The 13,750-nt window shown below is 45.4% G+C and overlaps 1 protein-coding gene across 1 annotated transcript in view; it reads left to right on the forward strand.

Moving 5' to 3' along the window:
* Positions 1-13,750, forward strand: part of LOC144944594 (cytoplasmic phosphatidylinositol transfer protein 1-like) — a 185,176-nt gene that overhangs the window by 146,117 nt on the left and 25,309 nt on the right. The window contains 2 exon segments of the mRNA XM_078872889.1: positions 680-751; positions 3,454-3,549. Coding sequence (XP_078729015.1) covers positions 680-751; positions 3,454-3,549 — 168 coding nt within the window.

Below are 13,750 nucleotides of genomic sequence, written 5' to 3' on the forward strand. Positions count from 1 at the left end.
TGAACATGTTTATAGGAATTTAGGGTACAATGAGGACAAAATCAGCTGAGCCGGATGGGACGTGGCCACCGTAGATTCTGGAACAGCGTTCCGGACGGTTCCGGCTGAAATGAAACACCGACTTGTGGGTTGTGTGTTGGGGTGAGTGTCAGCTCTTCCTGCTGGGTAAGAACGTGTCCTGCACGTGGCTGTCACGTTTCCCTGTAACCGAAATGGTCAGGATCATTAGGGATGAAAGGGCTGCCCGCGGGGGGGGGGGGGTTGGAAAGGCCTGATGAGAAGAGGCAAGGAAGCGAGCCTGGATATATTACCCACGAAAGCCAATAAACAATCACCTCCCGCTCGAAGGCAGAGGAGCAAGGGAGGAACGCCGAATTGCGTCAAGCGATGGTGGAGGCACTCGTGGCAAGGGAAAGGGAAACGAAAAACGTACGCGCGCGCAGGCACGGGCACGCGCACGCGTCCGACAAAGCCACTTATCCCCAAAGAGGAATTATTATTATTGACCCGAGGATTTGGTCAGTTTCTCACGCAGGGTTTGGATTCAGTTTGGGATAAATCGTCGAGTCTCACCCGGCGGGCTGCGTTGGCGCAATCCCGGCGCACAGGGTGCCGTTCGAGTTGACAAATGGGCCGCGCGCTTTCTCACTTCCCTCGTCTCCCCTCTCCGTTTCTGCAGTGCTCGTTCCTGCCCAAGTTCTCCATCTACATCGAGACCAAGTACGAGGACAACAACGGCTGCAACGACCACGTACGTTAGCGGCAGCGCGCAAAGTGCCGCCCCTTCTGCCGCCGCCACCACTGTGGGCACGTTGAGTCGCATCTCCGGTGACCTGACCGGCGGTAGTGGCATCGCGAGATAATTTTTTCGCGAGGGTTTTCGAGAGGTCAGGAAGAGGGACACTTTTGCGGTACTGAGCGACATCGCGTCGCTCGTCAACATCGTGTCGTCGCGCGCGGGCACCCTGGCCGACGGTCAAGGAAATGGGCGGGCTGGCAGTCCAGGAATAGGGCCGCGTCTGAGAGGGCATCCTCCGTGGAGACGGAGCGATGGTCGTCGGGCTCTCATGCGCGCAGGTGCCAGGTGGATTTATTACTTCGCAGGATCGTGAGGGATGGCGACGGCTTTGGGGGGGGGGTGGGTGGGCCTTCACCCAGTAGCGAATTGACAATGGCTAATAATGTATGTACCCATTATATTCTTGTATCTTTCGGTAAAGTCACGTAGAAGGGAAATAATAAAATAATAAAAATACAACATTATAAAATTCTCACGACATTTCGGCCACAACACAAGCAGCCGTCCTCAGGTGAAGAACAGAGCTGTCACGAAAGCTTTAAATCGATATGTACCCATTAATAAGGTGTAAACCCCCAAAAATGTATTTTACCAGGTTAAGGCCCCACTGAACTATGTAGCTCTTTTTCAGAAGCGACCTGGACAAAAATGATAGCTCAACAAAGTGGCGTTTCATCATGTGGACAATTTATAGCCGCCAAATACTTTAAACGCACGTTGATTCTAAATGTGGAGGGGAAAACCGGAGCACCCGGAGAAAAATCCACGCAACCATGGGAAGAAAACATTCAAACTCCAAACATATACACGTGTAAGGGTCAGGATCGAACCCATAAATTCCTATACAACCAGGGGAGGTAGTCGCCATCCTGCCACCATGAGGGCCTTTAATGACCTTCATAAACAAAAGAAAGCGAGATTTGTCTCTCTCCTGAAAAGGCGCATTCGTTAACCAGCCACGTGGCACAGTGGCGCATAGCGCTAGACTCATTCGGGGCTCTTTCCAGCCTATCGTCCCGCTGCGGCCAAGAACGCGAGTACCCCATTTTTTTTCTGGGGAATCGGCAGCGGTTGTCACAGAGAGACCTGTTCTCGCCTGAGGACTGTGGAATGTGAGCCGCTGACTCAGGGCCACTAACTGAGGCGAGGGTCACCGCGTGCTCGTGTCAAGAGAGAGGCACTTTATCTCGTTTTTTGTTTGTTTATCAAGGTTATTACATCACGGCGTCCATGAAATACGGCATCCAAACAAAGCAAGCGTTTGGATCATAGTTCACAAAGCGGAATGGCTGTTATTTTTATTTTAAACGGAAGATCGTCACATATACATGTGACGTGTGTTGGGACGTGCTTGCTCAATTCGTGATAAATTGCTGAAATGACAGCTTCAGTGCATGCAACCATATTTGTGCTTTTCCATGATCACGATAAACACATCCGACCATGTGCACATTGGCCCACGTCTTGCCAAAGCTCCCAATAATATGTATGATTTCGATATGCATATGAATTATAATATCATGCCATGGTGTAATGGTCAGCACATTGTACTCGCACTCCAGAGGTCACGCAATTTGATTCGTTCTCCTGGCACGGCAGTTGAACCAATGACCGATGATGCCCCCTGTCTCCGTCCAACCAACGGTGTAAATGTGCCCACTACAATTGGTCAATCGGCAGATCACGGAGTAAAATGTCGGCGCTTTCACCTCCTCCCAAGATGTCTGGTCAGCGTGGAAGAGTAGGCCAATTGACCTTGTCGAGGGGATCTCTGGAGCTGCCTTTAGTGGAGGTCATTCCACCAGCAGTGGCTTGAAAATAACTTTCACGGGCTGAACCTTCACCTGTTTTTTTTCGTACACAAAAGTTGAACGCTGATGAGCGTGCCACGGTAACACGTGCTGACGATCCAGCACTTTGGAGGCTAGGGTTGGTGAATCACACGAATGCTGTGAAACTCACAAACCTGTTTACCACCTAGTAGGCTTTGGCGACCAATATTATCCATGATAGAGGTTTGTGGGTTAGATCGCGTGAATATAAATGTGTCGTTAAACCCGTCACCACCCGACACAGCCACTTACTAAGGTTTGTCACGTAAACAAAACGTGCCGATTTCGTTCCTCGTTCAGAACACAGCGGTGTGTTGGAGAGTAAACCCACAACATTTACAGTTCGAGTACGACGTTTCGCTGCTAATTACAACCAGCCTCATCAGGCGACAGCCAGATTAGTGGTGAAACGCTCCGGTTTCGATCTTAAACCCGCTTGGCTTGTGAGGTGGCAGTATAGCAGGTGCATCAAGTTGTCCCCTCACATCTGTCGGGTTTCCTCCGAGTACTGTGATGCCCAAATTTCATAAAACAAGACCCTCATGAATTACTCTTAAGATTCAGTGGGGCATTCCTTGTTAAACAATGTGCATTATTGTTATAATACTATTAATGTCATTGCCCGGCATCATCTTTTAAGTGCCTTTCAAGGAAACTTGCACCGCACGCACGAGACTTACAAAAGGCAAGGTTCTCACGAGACTCGAGGAGCAAACGTTTTATCGCGGCGATTCAACAAAACTTCTGTGTTTAGCAATTACCCCTCGTCCGGAGCGGACAGCAAATGCCGCGATGTTGATTTCTCTCCCCTTTTGTCCGTAGGTGTTCGACAGCGAGACAAATAACGTGGAGAGAGAAACTTGCAAGGTGGACATTGCGTACGATGAACTTCCGGAGCGCTACTACAAGGAATCTGAGGTGAGGTCTCATTATTCCACAAGATAAAGGTGCAGCCCTGAAATGTCTTGTTCACAACACTGCTGGTGGGGGGTGGGGGGGGGGGGGGGGTGTGGGCGATGGGCCTCCACCATGAACAGAGCTTCGGAGAACACCTCTTAAAGGGTATTTTGCCTACTCTTCCAGACTGGACAGACGTGTTTGTGAAGACTTGCAAGTGCCCTTCACTTTAGCCCACCACTCGTAACCCGCCGATCGATGAACCGGCGTACAGAGAGGCGGTTGGCGGAGGAGGTGGGGGGAGGGATTTACACAACTTGCCTGCTTCAACCGCCGAGCCAGGAGGATTGAGTCCAGTTGCTTACCATCAAAGTACGCGAGCAAGGTGCCGTCATTTCTTGACGTGTCAGCCAAACAAACAAAGGAACAAGAAATATATCCTCACGTTGTATTTTGCCCGTTCCACGCCCGGGCTATGAACAACGCTGGCAACAAGAGACGATAAAAACAACAACTCTGTGAGAAACAACAGGAAACCCCGCCGCTAACTTCTGCAAACGCAGCGCTTGCCCGTCTGCAGAGAAGGAGCGAGCGTTTATCGATTGTGACACGACGGATAGGTCTAAGACGAGCTTTCTTTCAGGGATGTGTCCAGCCAGGACGGGCTGCTTTCAGCAATGCCTCGTTGGTCAATGTATACTCTGTCTCGGGAGTTTATTTTTCCAATTACGGGTGACGTGGACAGGTGGTTGAACTGAACGTCCGGAATGAGAAGATGGCGTGTGATGCACCTGAGCACTGTGACTGGCACCTCGTGGAAAAACGGCATGGATTCCCTTAGTTCTGTTTGGTATTGTACAGCTCTGGCAATGTCGCTGTTCTCCTATTGCGTTCAATCACTTGAGCCGCCTGCAACGTGAAAATGTGAAACCCAAGGTGGACTTGAGTGTGTCACTCGCTCACCCAAGTGAAAGCCACAGGTCTCCCCCTGATTGCATTGCTGGTGGGCGATGGCTGCGATAACGCGAGATTTATTTGTTTTGTGTGTCATTGGTACCCGATTGCCAAATGAATTGTCGATAATGTTCGTTTGGGTTTTCACCGTAGCATTCATTTACATCAATTTTATTTTTTCATTTATTTATCAAAAGCTCAATGGGGGTCTGGAGATTTTAGCACAAATCCTTCTTAAGTATTTAGGTTTATGGGTGAATACTACACTTTCTATTGAAAATAAGCACCTTCACAGAACTGGATCTAACAACCCACACATGGATTGGGCAATCAGCCACACTTGCTCTCTCGTCTTTTCATCATTATTATTTCCAGTTTAACACGTAGGCTTTCGCGACCAATATTATTCATAATCAACGTTTTTGGGTTTAGATCGCGTTATTTATAAATGTGTCGTAACCCTCCACCACCCGACACGGCCAATCAGTAAAAAAGTGTCACGTTGACAAAAGACAAATAGTTCACTGCTTTAGCCCACCGGTGTGTTGAAGCGTGAAACTGTAAATGTTGTGGTTTCACGCTTCAACACACCGGTGGGCTAAAGCAGTGAGCTATTTGTCTTTTGTCAACATGACACTTTTTTACTGATTGGCCGTGTCGGGTGGTGGATGGTTACGACACATTTATAAATAACGCGATCTAAACCCAAAAACGTTGATCATGAATTATTATTTCTATACAAATGGCTGCCACGCACACGTGATATATATACGTACATTTTGTTTTTACCAGTGCGCTGTGTTTCAGAAGCGACATAGCCACAAATGATATCTCCACGAAGTGGTTTATCACGTGAAAACGGATGGCAGCCAAATGCTCTAAACGCATGTTTCTAAGTGTGGAAAAAAAAACCAGAGGACTCAGGGAAGAAAAAAACACACGACCACGGTGGAGAACACGCAAATTCCAAATATACAGGAATCAGGGTCTGGATTGAACCCACAACCTCTTGTGTACTGTATATACCAGACAAGGTAGTTAATTAATATCTCACCACCATGGCACCCTGTACGTTGAATCCAAAGAAAAAAAATTATGCATAGTGGATCGCAGTGGGAGGTGATTTTTTTTTTACCAGAGTTGTGTTAACATTTTAAAATATTTTATTTTCATGGCTAAAAATAAATAAATTCCATTTATGAGCATTTTTGCATTCATGAGAGCTCACACCTCTGCAGACGCGGGTTGTGGAGTTTGAAACTAAATTCTGCTTCCGAGCTGCATGGCGACTGAAGCGTGATGCTCCGGGCTGTCCTGCACGAAGGGCATTAAGTCGCCCTGTCTTATCCACTTGCCGAATTTAAAGATCCCACACCTTAAACCTTCCGCATCCCTCTCTCGCGAAAGTGGCCTTGTGTGCGGTAACGTGCCGGCAAAATTGTCAACTGCGCATGACAGTGCTTGCTCTAGTGACCGGCCGTCTATGAAATGCAATTTATATGTATGTATGTTGAACTTCTTTCACACCATACGTAGCCAACGACGTTAATCAGAGATGCAGAATCCGAAACGAATGTAATCTTTGGTGTTGGTGAGTGACGTGCAGCAGTAGGGTACTAACTTCTGTCGACGTATTGCATTTGCAGAGTATTATTTAACGTGCCGCAGAAAAATAGACATTTTAATACAATAATGAATCACAAGCATCGCCAGCGGCTCTGCTATTGATGGCTACGCTACAGTTTGTCGATCGTCATGTCACATTTCATTGAGTAAAGTGTGCGTACTCCCACCTGTTAAAATACATCTGGCCAGCATGGAACAGAAGGAGGAATACCTTCTAGAGGAATTATTTTTGAGCTCCCTCCAGCGGAGACCCTTCCGTCAGCAGTGGCGTGAAGAATTAATTGCAGGGCTGCACCTTTACCTTTGCCACGTTTATGATCCATTCATGATTTCATGAGCGAATCCGAACCCCAAGGAGAATACGCATTCAGAGCATTTATATCACTATATATGTGGTTGAAGATATCAAAGCAAACGAATAACCGCCTCTCATCCGAGGGAGAGGTGCCACGGGGGTGCCATGGAGGTGAGGTGTTAACTTTGTCGGCTGGTATACAGGAGGTCGTGGGTTCGATCCCGACCCTGATGCCTGTATATTTGGAGTTTGCATGTGCTCCTCCTGGTTGCGTGGATTTTTATCTGGGTCCTCCGGTTTTTTCCCTCCACTTTTAGGTTCAACATGCGTTTAGAGTATTGGTCTGCAATAAATGTCCACGTGTTAAGCTACTTTCTTAAGCTAGCATTTGTGGCCAGGTCACTTCTGCAAAAGAGCTTCATAGCGTCGTGGTTCTTACTTGGCATATTTATAAAAAGTTTAACACGTAGGCTTTTTCCACCAATATCCATAATGCAGATTTTTTGGGTTAGATCGCCTAAATGTATAAATGCGTCGTTAAACCCGCCACCACCCGACACAACCAATTAGTAAGGTTTGATTGTAAATGTTGTGGCTTTGCTTTCCAGCACACCGGCGTGCTGTACTAGTAACGAATTGGCCACGTTCTGTTTACGTGACAAATCTTACGTATTGGCTGTGTCGGGTGGTGGTGGGTTTCACGACGCATTTTTATTTACGCAATCTAACCCACAAACCTCTATCATGGATAATATTGGTCGCCAAAGCCTGCTAGGTGGTAAACAGGTTTGGGAGTTTCACAGCATTCGTGTGATTCACCAACCCTAGCCTCCAAAGGGCTGGATCGTCAGCACGTGTTACCGTGGCACGCTCATAAACCCGATTATGCAATAATGTAGACTGTTAAATACATTTTACGGAAACACCCAATAATAGGGCAATGATGAAAACACAATTTCTGGGTTTCGTTTTTAACGGTGCAAAAAGATAAAGGTGCTGCCTTGCAATTGCTAGCTCGCAGCACTGCAGGCAGAAGTGCCTCTGCTAGAGTCAGCTCGTCTAGTGACCCCCTCTAGATGGTTTCATGGTACACATATACAATCGTCTGGCCATGGACAAAGGAGAAGTGAGACACTGACTTAATGGGACTGGCAGCTTAGTCATCTATGGGCCACATGCTTTCCCAGCGCTGAAGGTTTGTCCCGGAGGAGCTAAACTTCCGACGTTCCACCAACCCCTCAGGCATGACACGGCATGACAGTCACCGTGCCAAAAAATCGTGACAATGTCAGATTCTCTCTCCTAGAGTTCCATCCATATTTTTTTTTTTAAGTTCTATGTAAAAAGAAAAACGAATTATTGAAGAGGGGCTGATGTCGAGGATTCTCAGGATGAATGGCACGGTTCATCGATATGTTTATTGCGCGTGTGCGCCGCATCACCGCGCTGGTACCCACGATGTGTGATTCAGAAAGTTTTTGCTGTTGCTGGTGGTGCTGTTGGCCTGTAACGTTTCACCGCTGGGCAAAGCCCCCACCCCCTTTTTTTTAATACATTTTTTAGTTGCTCCCATCCAGCAGTGGTCTCTCGAACTCCATGATGTAATCTACCGACGTCCCTTCCGCTGCCTTCCTCTGCTTCTCTTCGCCCCCCCCCCTCCTCCTCTCTCAGTCTCCACTCATGGAGTGGATTCTGTCTCTTAGTTCTTTCGGTAAAGTCACGTAGGTAAAAAATGAAATTAAAATTAATAAAAATAAAACAATAAAATGATGCAGCAAATCTGGCTGTGACGGTCCCACCTGATGACGGAGACTTGTGTTGCCTCCGAAACGTCGTGATTTTTATTGTTTTATTTTTATTAATTTTAATTTCATTTTTTACCTACGTGACTTTACCGAAAGAACTAAGAGTATGAATCCTTGCAGTCACGAAAGCTTCAAATCTAGAATGGATTCTGTCTCTCAGAATCCTGTCTCTCTGCTCTCTCGGTCTCCACTCGCCGAATGGATTCTGTCTCTCAGCTCTTGTCATATCTGTGCTCACGACGCGTGCTGCCCATTGCCACTCGATTTATTTTCCTTAAACAACATCATCGATGACCCCAGTTCCTTTCATTGTTTATTCATTCTTTAAGCCATCTCTCTGAATTACTCCTAAAAAAGTGCCCCGGTGTATTATTGGCCACGTGTGTGCAGAGCGCCACGGTGGCGAGATGTTAACTCCCTCGCCTGGTATGCAGGAGATCGTGGGTTCGATCCTGACCCTGATGCCTGCTGTATATTTGGAGTTTGCGTTTCTCTCTCCCTGTGGTCACGTGGATTTTCTCCGGGTCCTCAGGTTTTTCCCTCCACATTTAAAAACACGCGTTTAGAGTTTTTTTTGCCTGCTGTACACGTCCACATAGGCCACTTCGTAGAGCTATCATTTGTGGCCAGGTCGCTTCTGAAAAAAATCTATATAGCTCAGTGGACCTTACCTGGTTATATAATAATAATTAAATATAAATAGTTTACTCTACTTAGACAGCTGGAAGAAACTGCACTACATCACCTACAATTAAAGCTGCATTTTGCAAAATACGAGCAGCCGTTGGAGGGTTCCTTTTCAAGCTCAGCCTCTTATGTCGGAGTAATTATTCAATGTCACGAAAGTAATGAAACGTAATGGGATATTTAGTCTCGACAAAAAAATAATGTAATCTGATTAACTTGATACTTTTTGTAATTGCTTTTTTGTTAAAATAAATGTGGAGCATATTTTGCCGGGGGTTGAGCGGTAGCGCAGCGTTCTAGCGCACTGCATTGTGAACCAAGCAAACCTGAGTTTGATTCCCCGCCAAAGCTAACATCAGTCGTGAGTGATATCTGCACCAATTCTGGTCTTTCCCCCCCATCTCCTGCCTTCAACCCACACTCCCGGTGTGGCGAAGTATCGTGAAACAATCCCAAGGATTGGCATGCCATAGGGAGGGCCTTCATCCAGCAGTGGATTGACAGGGGCTGTCAATGTATCATTATCATGATTACATTACGTTGATCTTACGTCTGAAACAGCATCACAGCAATATAAGATCACGTGGCAATCTATCTTGTGGATTGTGGGCGAATCATTAAATAAATAAACAGGGGTTCTGTATCATCATCGCCGTCATCATGAGCCATTTCATCCACTTCTGGATGAAGGCCTGCCCCAAGCTATCATCTCTCACGATCCTGTAAAGTGATAATTATAATAATAATAGGAACCCAGCACGCACGTGCATACGAGTCCAGTCAGTTTCCTAGCCAGAAGTTAAATAATATTAAATTTCATCCACGGGCAGATCCTTTGCTAAACGCTCTTCTTCGTGCAGTCGTAGGATGCTTTCTGTCTGGGTAACGGTTAACAAGCTGGACCATTGCAGGCCTAAGCACGAGGCATTGCAGGGCTGCATCTTTGCCTCTTATCCGTGTGGCGTTGAAGTATATAACCCCACGTCCATTCTCATCGGCTGCACTCACTTTAACCCGAGGTGCCGAGTGTCTCTAAAATCCGATTACCGCTTGAAAGCGCAGTAACGTAATGGGATTACTAACGCCAGCCCACTTCTCAGCGTCTGGTGACGGTGACCCGTTGCCTGCAACGTATTTGCGCCCCAGCGCTGAATACCAATTGCTTCGCCAGCCCTCCCTCGTTACGTAAAAGGCGTGGGGTACGTTGCCGAGTAACCGGGGTAATATTTTCTTCTTTCGTTTTTGCCAACAGCTATTTAGGAGGGAGTCGCACAAGAGTGCCCAATTACGGTCGGCGCCTAAAAATAGTGTGCCGAGAAAACTGTTTTCCAGTGAGTGCCAAAGAGTGTTGGCGCGTGTCTTTTTTACGTTGTTGTTGCTGAAAAAAAAGGGTTTTCGGCTGGCATGGTCTTTATCCGTGATGCCGCGATCGTTTCGTAGCGTTACCAGAGTCTTTTTCGTTACAAAAAAATACATATCTAATTTCTTTCCCGACCCCCTTAGTGGAAAAATCAATAAACGAACAAAAAAAAGTCGCTGGCCCTAATTCTCGCGTAATTAAACCCTGCCCGGAGTCGGGCGCGCGATGCTGTAATAATCACGGTACGCGGCGCAGCCAGTGATCCGGAAACGAGCTGCTGGCAGCAAAATTCGCGACACGGATAGAAAAATATTGAATGGAAAATTGCGGTCGATCGTTGGCTCCTTTGACCATTGTGGTTTAAAAAAATATATTATTTAGGTAAAAAGTACGTTTTATATATGAATTTGACGTTGCATAACATCCTGCACGTAGTTTATGTTTTTTTTTTATCCTGCATGAATCGTAGTAGGGTTTTTAAGGAATATTTTAGGCCCTTTCAAAATCACGCGAACGAAGGAGGAGGACGTGCCGCTTGCGAAGGTGTTCGTGATCGTGCTGTACAGTGGTCCGATGTGTTTTTTGGGTTGTACTGCTGTGTGGCTGTTTGGCACTACATCCGACGTTTCGCCTCACGTGCTGGGAGCTTCTTCAGGAACTGATCGAAGAAAAAATTGAGAAGCTCAATACAGCTTCGAGCATGTGGAACGAAACGTTGGACATCGTGCCGAACAACGAGCGGCACAACGCGAATACACAGCCGGGAGCCAAAAAGGAATCCTTTATTTTCAACGAAGGGGGAAAAGGTTTTCAGAATCATACTTTTTTTATATACTGGAGGAATCCGACCAGCCACGGTCGAAATGGTAAAATAACACACCGCGTTTACCGAAAGAAAATGCATACTGACACCAATCTGAATGCAGTCACACCACCACCCCGCACAGAAATCCGCTCTCATGAAGACGCTCATACATCGAGCTAAGAAAGTGTCAGATGGCGATAGTCTGAGAAGTGAAAGTAAACATGTTAAAAATGTTAAAGCAGTGCTGCAATTGAATGGTTACAATGATGCACAAATCAACAAAACCAAATCATATAACACGAGAGTTGAAACTGACCAAGTAATTAACACTATTAAAATACCATACATTGTGGGAGTAACTGATAAACTGGCCAGATGTTTGGTAAAACAAAACATCCGAGTCAGATTTGGCATGGTACATAAAATACAGAAATGTTTTTCTAGTACAAAAGATGTATTACCGAAGCTATCAACAGAAGGTGTGTACCGGATTAATTGCACGTGTGGCAAATGCTATGTTGGGCAAACAGGACGGATGATCAGCACCAGACCAAAAGGACACCAAAGAAATATTAAACACTCCCAAAAACAACTGTCGGCAGTGGCAGAACACGCGCGCCAACAAGGACACTCAATTGATTTTGATAATGTTAAAGTTCTGTGCAAAACTAGTTACTACTGGCCAAAACTAATTCGAGAATCTATCGAAGTTTAGAGAATTTAAAATAATTTTAACCGTTCAGATAACTACAGAGTTAGTGCTGCGTGGAAGCAAATCATCATAAATACATGCCTATACAGGTCACCATACTTCCATAAGGATTACCGTTGGTAGGCTATTTTAGTACAAATAATCGACAGGATAAATATCGTCTTAAAGCTTTCGTGACTGCAATAATTGATATGATTGGGTCTTTCGGTGAAGTCACGTAGATAGGTTCAAAGAAAATAACAAAAAATAACAAAAAACTACGATGTTTCGATCACAACACAAGTGGTTATTCTTTGGTTCTTTCGGTAAAGTCACGTATAAAGATAAAATAATAAATTAAATACTAGCATACGACGTTTCGATTGCAACACAAGCAATCATCATCAGGTATAAATTAAATAGAAACACAAATCTAGTATACTTAGAAATGTAATGTAATACAACAGAGAGTCGGATAACATAACAGTCAACACCCTATCTGGTTGATTACGTTCTTCCTGAGAATGCTAAAATTTGAGAGAGAGATAAAACACAGAACCAGAAACATATAGACAGACATATACGCAGACAGATATCACAGATATACATAGAGAGAGCACAAACATAGGAACACAAGTGGTTACATTGGGGAAACTAAGCGACATGTCTCGGATCGTGTTCGTGAACATAAGGCAGATCTGAAACACGGTAGGACCAATACCTCGGCCCTGGCTGATCATTGTTTTAATGCGGTTGGCTCACATGAAATTGATTTCTCTAAGACGAAGGTATTTTGCAAGCCCACTGGCTATCAACAAAGATTCGTTCATGAAGCCATCCATATATCCAGACACAGACACAATTTCAACCGAGAAGATGGTTACAAAATGAGCAATCATTGGAAGGACGTTATCAACCAGTTTAAGTCATAATTGGCTATTATATTCCCATCCTACCACCTTCCGATGTTAGTTGTGTTTCACGCACATTTCAAACTTGCGCTTCCACAGTCACTTCGACCCCTTGGTTGCGGCTCTGCGTTCTGCCATTAACATGCTCATCTCTCTTTAACATGCCAATTTCACGTGGCAGCCCTTTGATTGGTGGAAAACCAGCCACCGTCGGGTTGGCTGCCCACCACTTACATTATCATTGGCTGCTGACATTTGGGCTACGCCCATTTTAAACCCTTATAAACAGTTTCCCTTGGAAGCTAACCCCCCTTTTCCTGAAGACGACCGCTTGTGTTGCGATCGAAACGCCGTAGTTTTTGTTATTTTTTGTTATTTTCTTTTAACCTATCTACGTGACTTTACCGAAAGACCAAAGAATATAATCGACAGGAAGTAAAAAAACAATGGGCTTGCATAATGCGCATGCATAATGTTCGTTTTTACCATATACATAACCCAAACGGCAATGGATACCCATAGTCATTTATATGCATTCATTAATCCCCCCCCCCCCCCCCCACTTTGCGCAAGAAGAGCACACAAGTCTTATCATCACATCTACCCCTCTATATAAGGAACGAAACAGGAGGATTTCTCCAGAAATCTGGCTGTCGCCTGATGAAGCTAGTTGTAATTACTGGTCAAATGTCGTACTCAGATTGTAAATGTTGTGGCTTTGCTCTCCAACACACCGGTGTGCTGTACTAGTAATGAATTGTCACGTTCTCTTTACATGACAAACCTTTCTAATTGGCTGTGTCGAGTGGTGGCGGGTTTAACAACACATTTATATTTTTACGCGATTTAACCCAAAAAAACCTGTATTATGGATATAAAGCTCTTGTTCGCTGATGTCCAATAGCTATAAATAGCATGTGTGTAATTCGTGTTGCATGCTCGTATGGAGACCCTCCCAGCAGAGCCGAAGTCATCCATAATGGAAAACCCGAGTACTCTAGGTAATGAAAAATATATGACGATCTGTTGAGTGACTTAAAATGTCACCACCTGGGGCCACCAATGGTTCTATTGTTTTCTCTGAAGTC

Source organism: Lampetra fluviatilis, chromosome 35 (genome assembly GCF_964198595.1).
Source record: "Lampetra fluviatilis chromosome 35, kcLamFluv1.1, whole genome shotgun sequence".
NCBI classification, from domain to species: Eukaryota; Metazoa; Chordata; class Hyperoartia; order Petromyzontiformes; family Petromyzontidae; genus Lampetra; species Lampetra fluviatilis.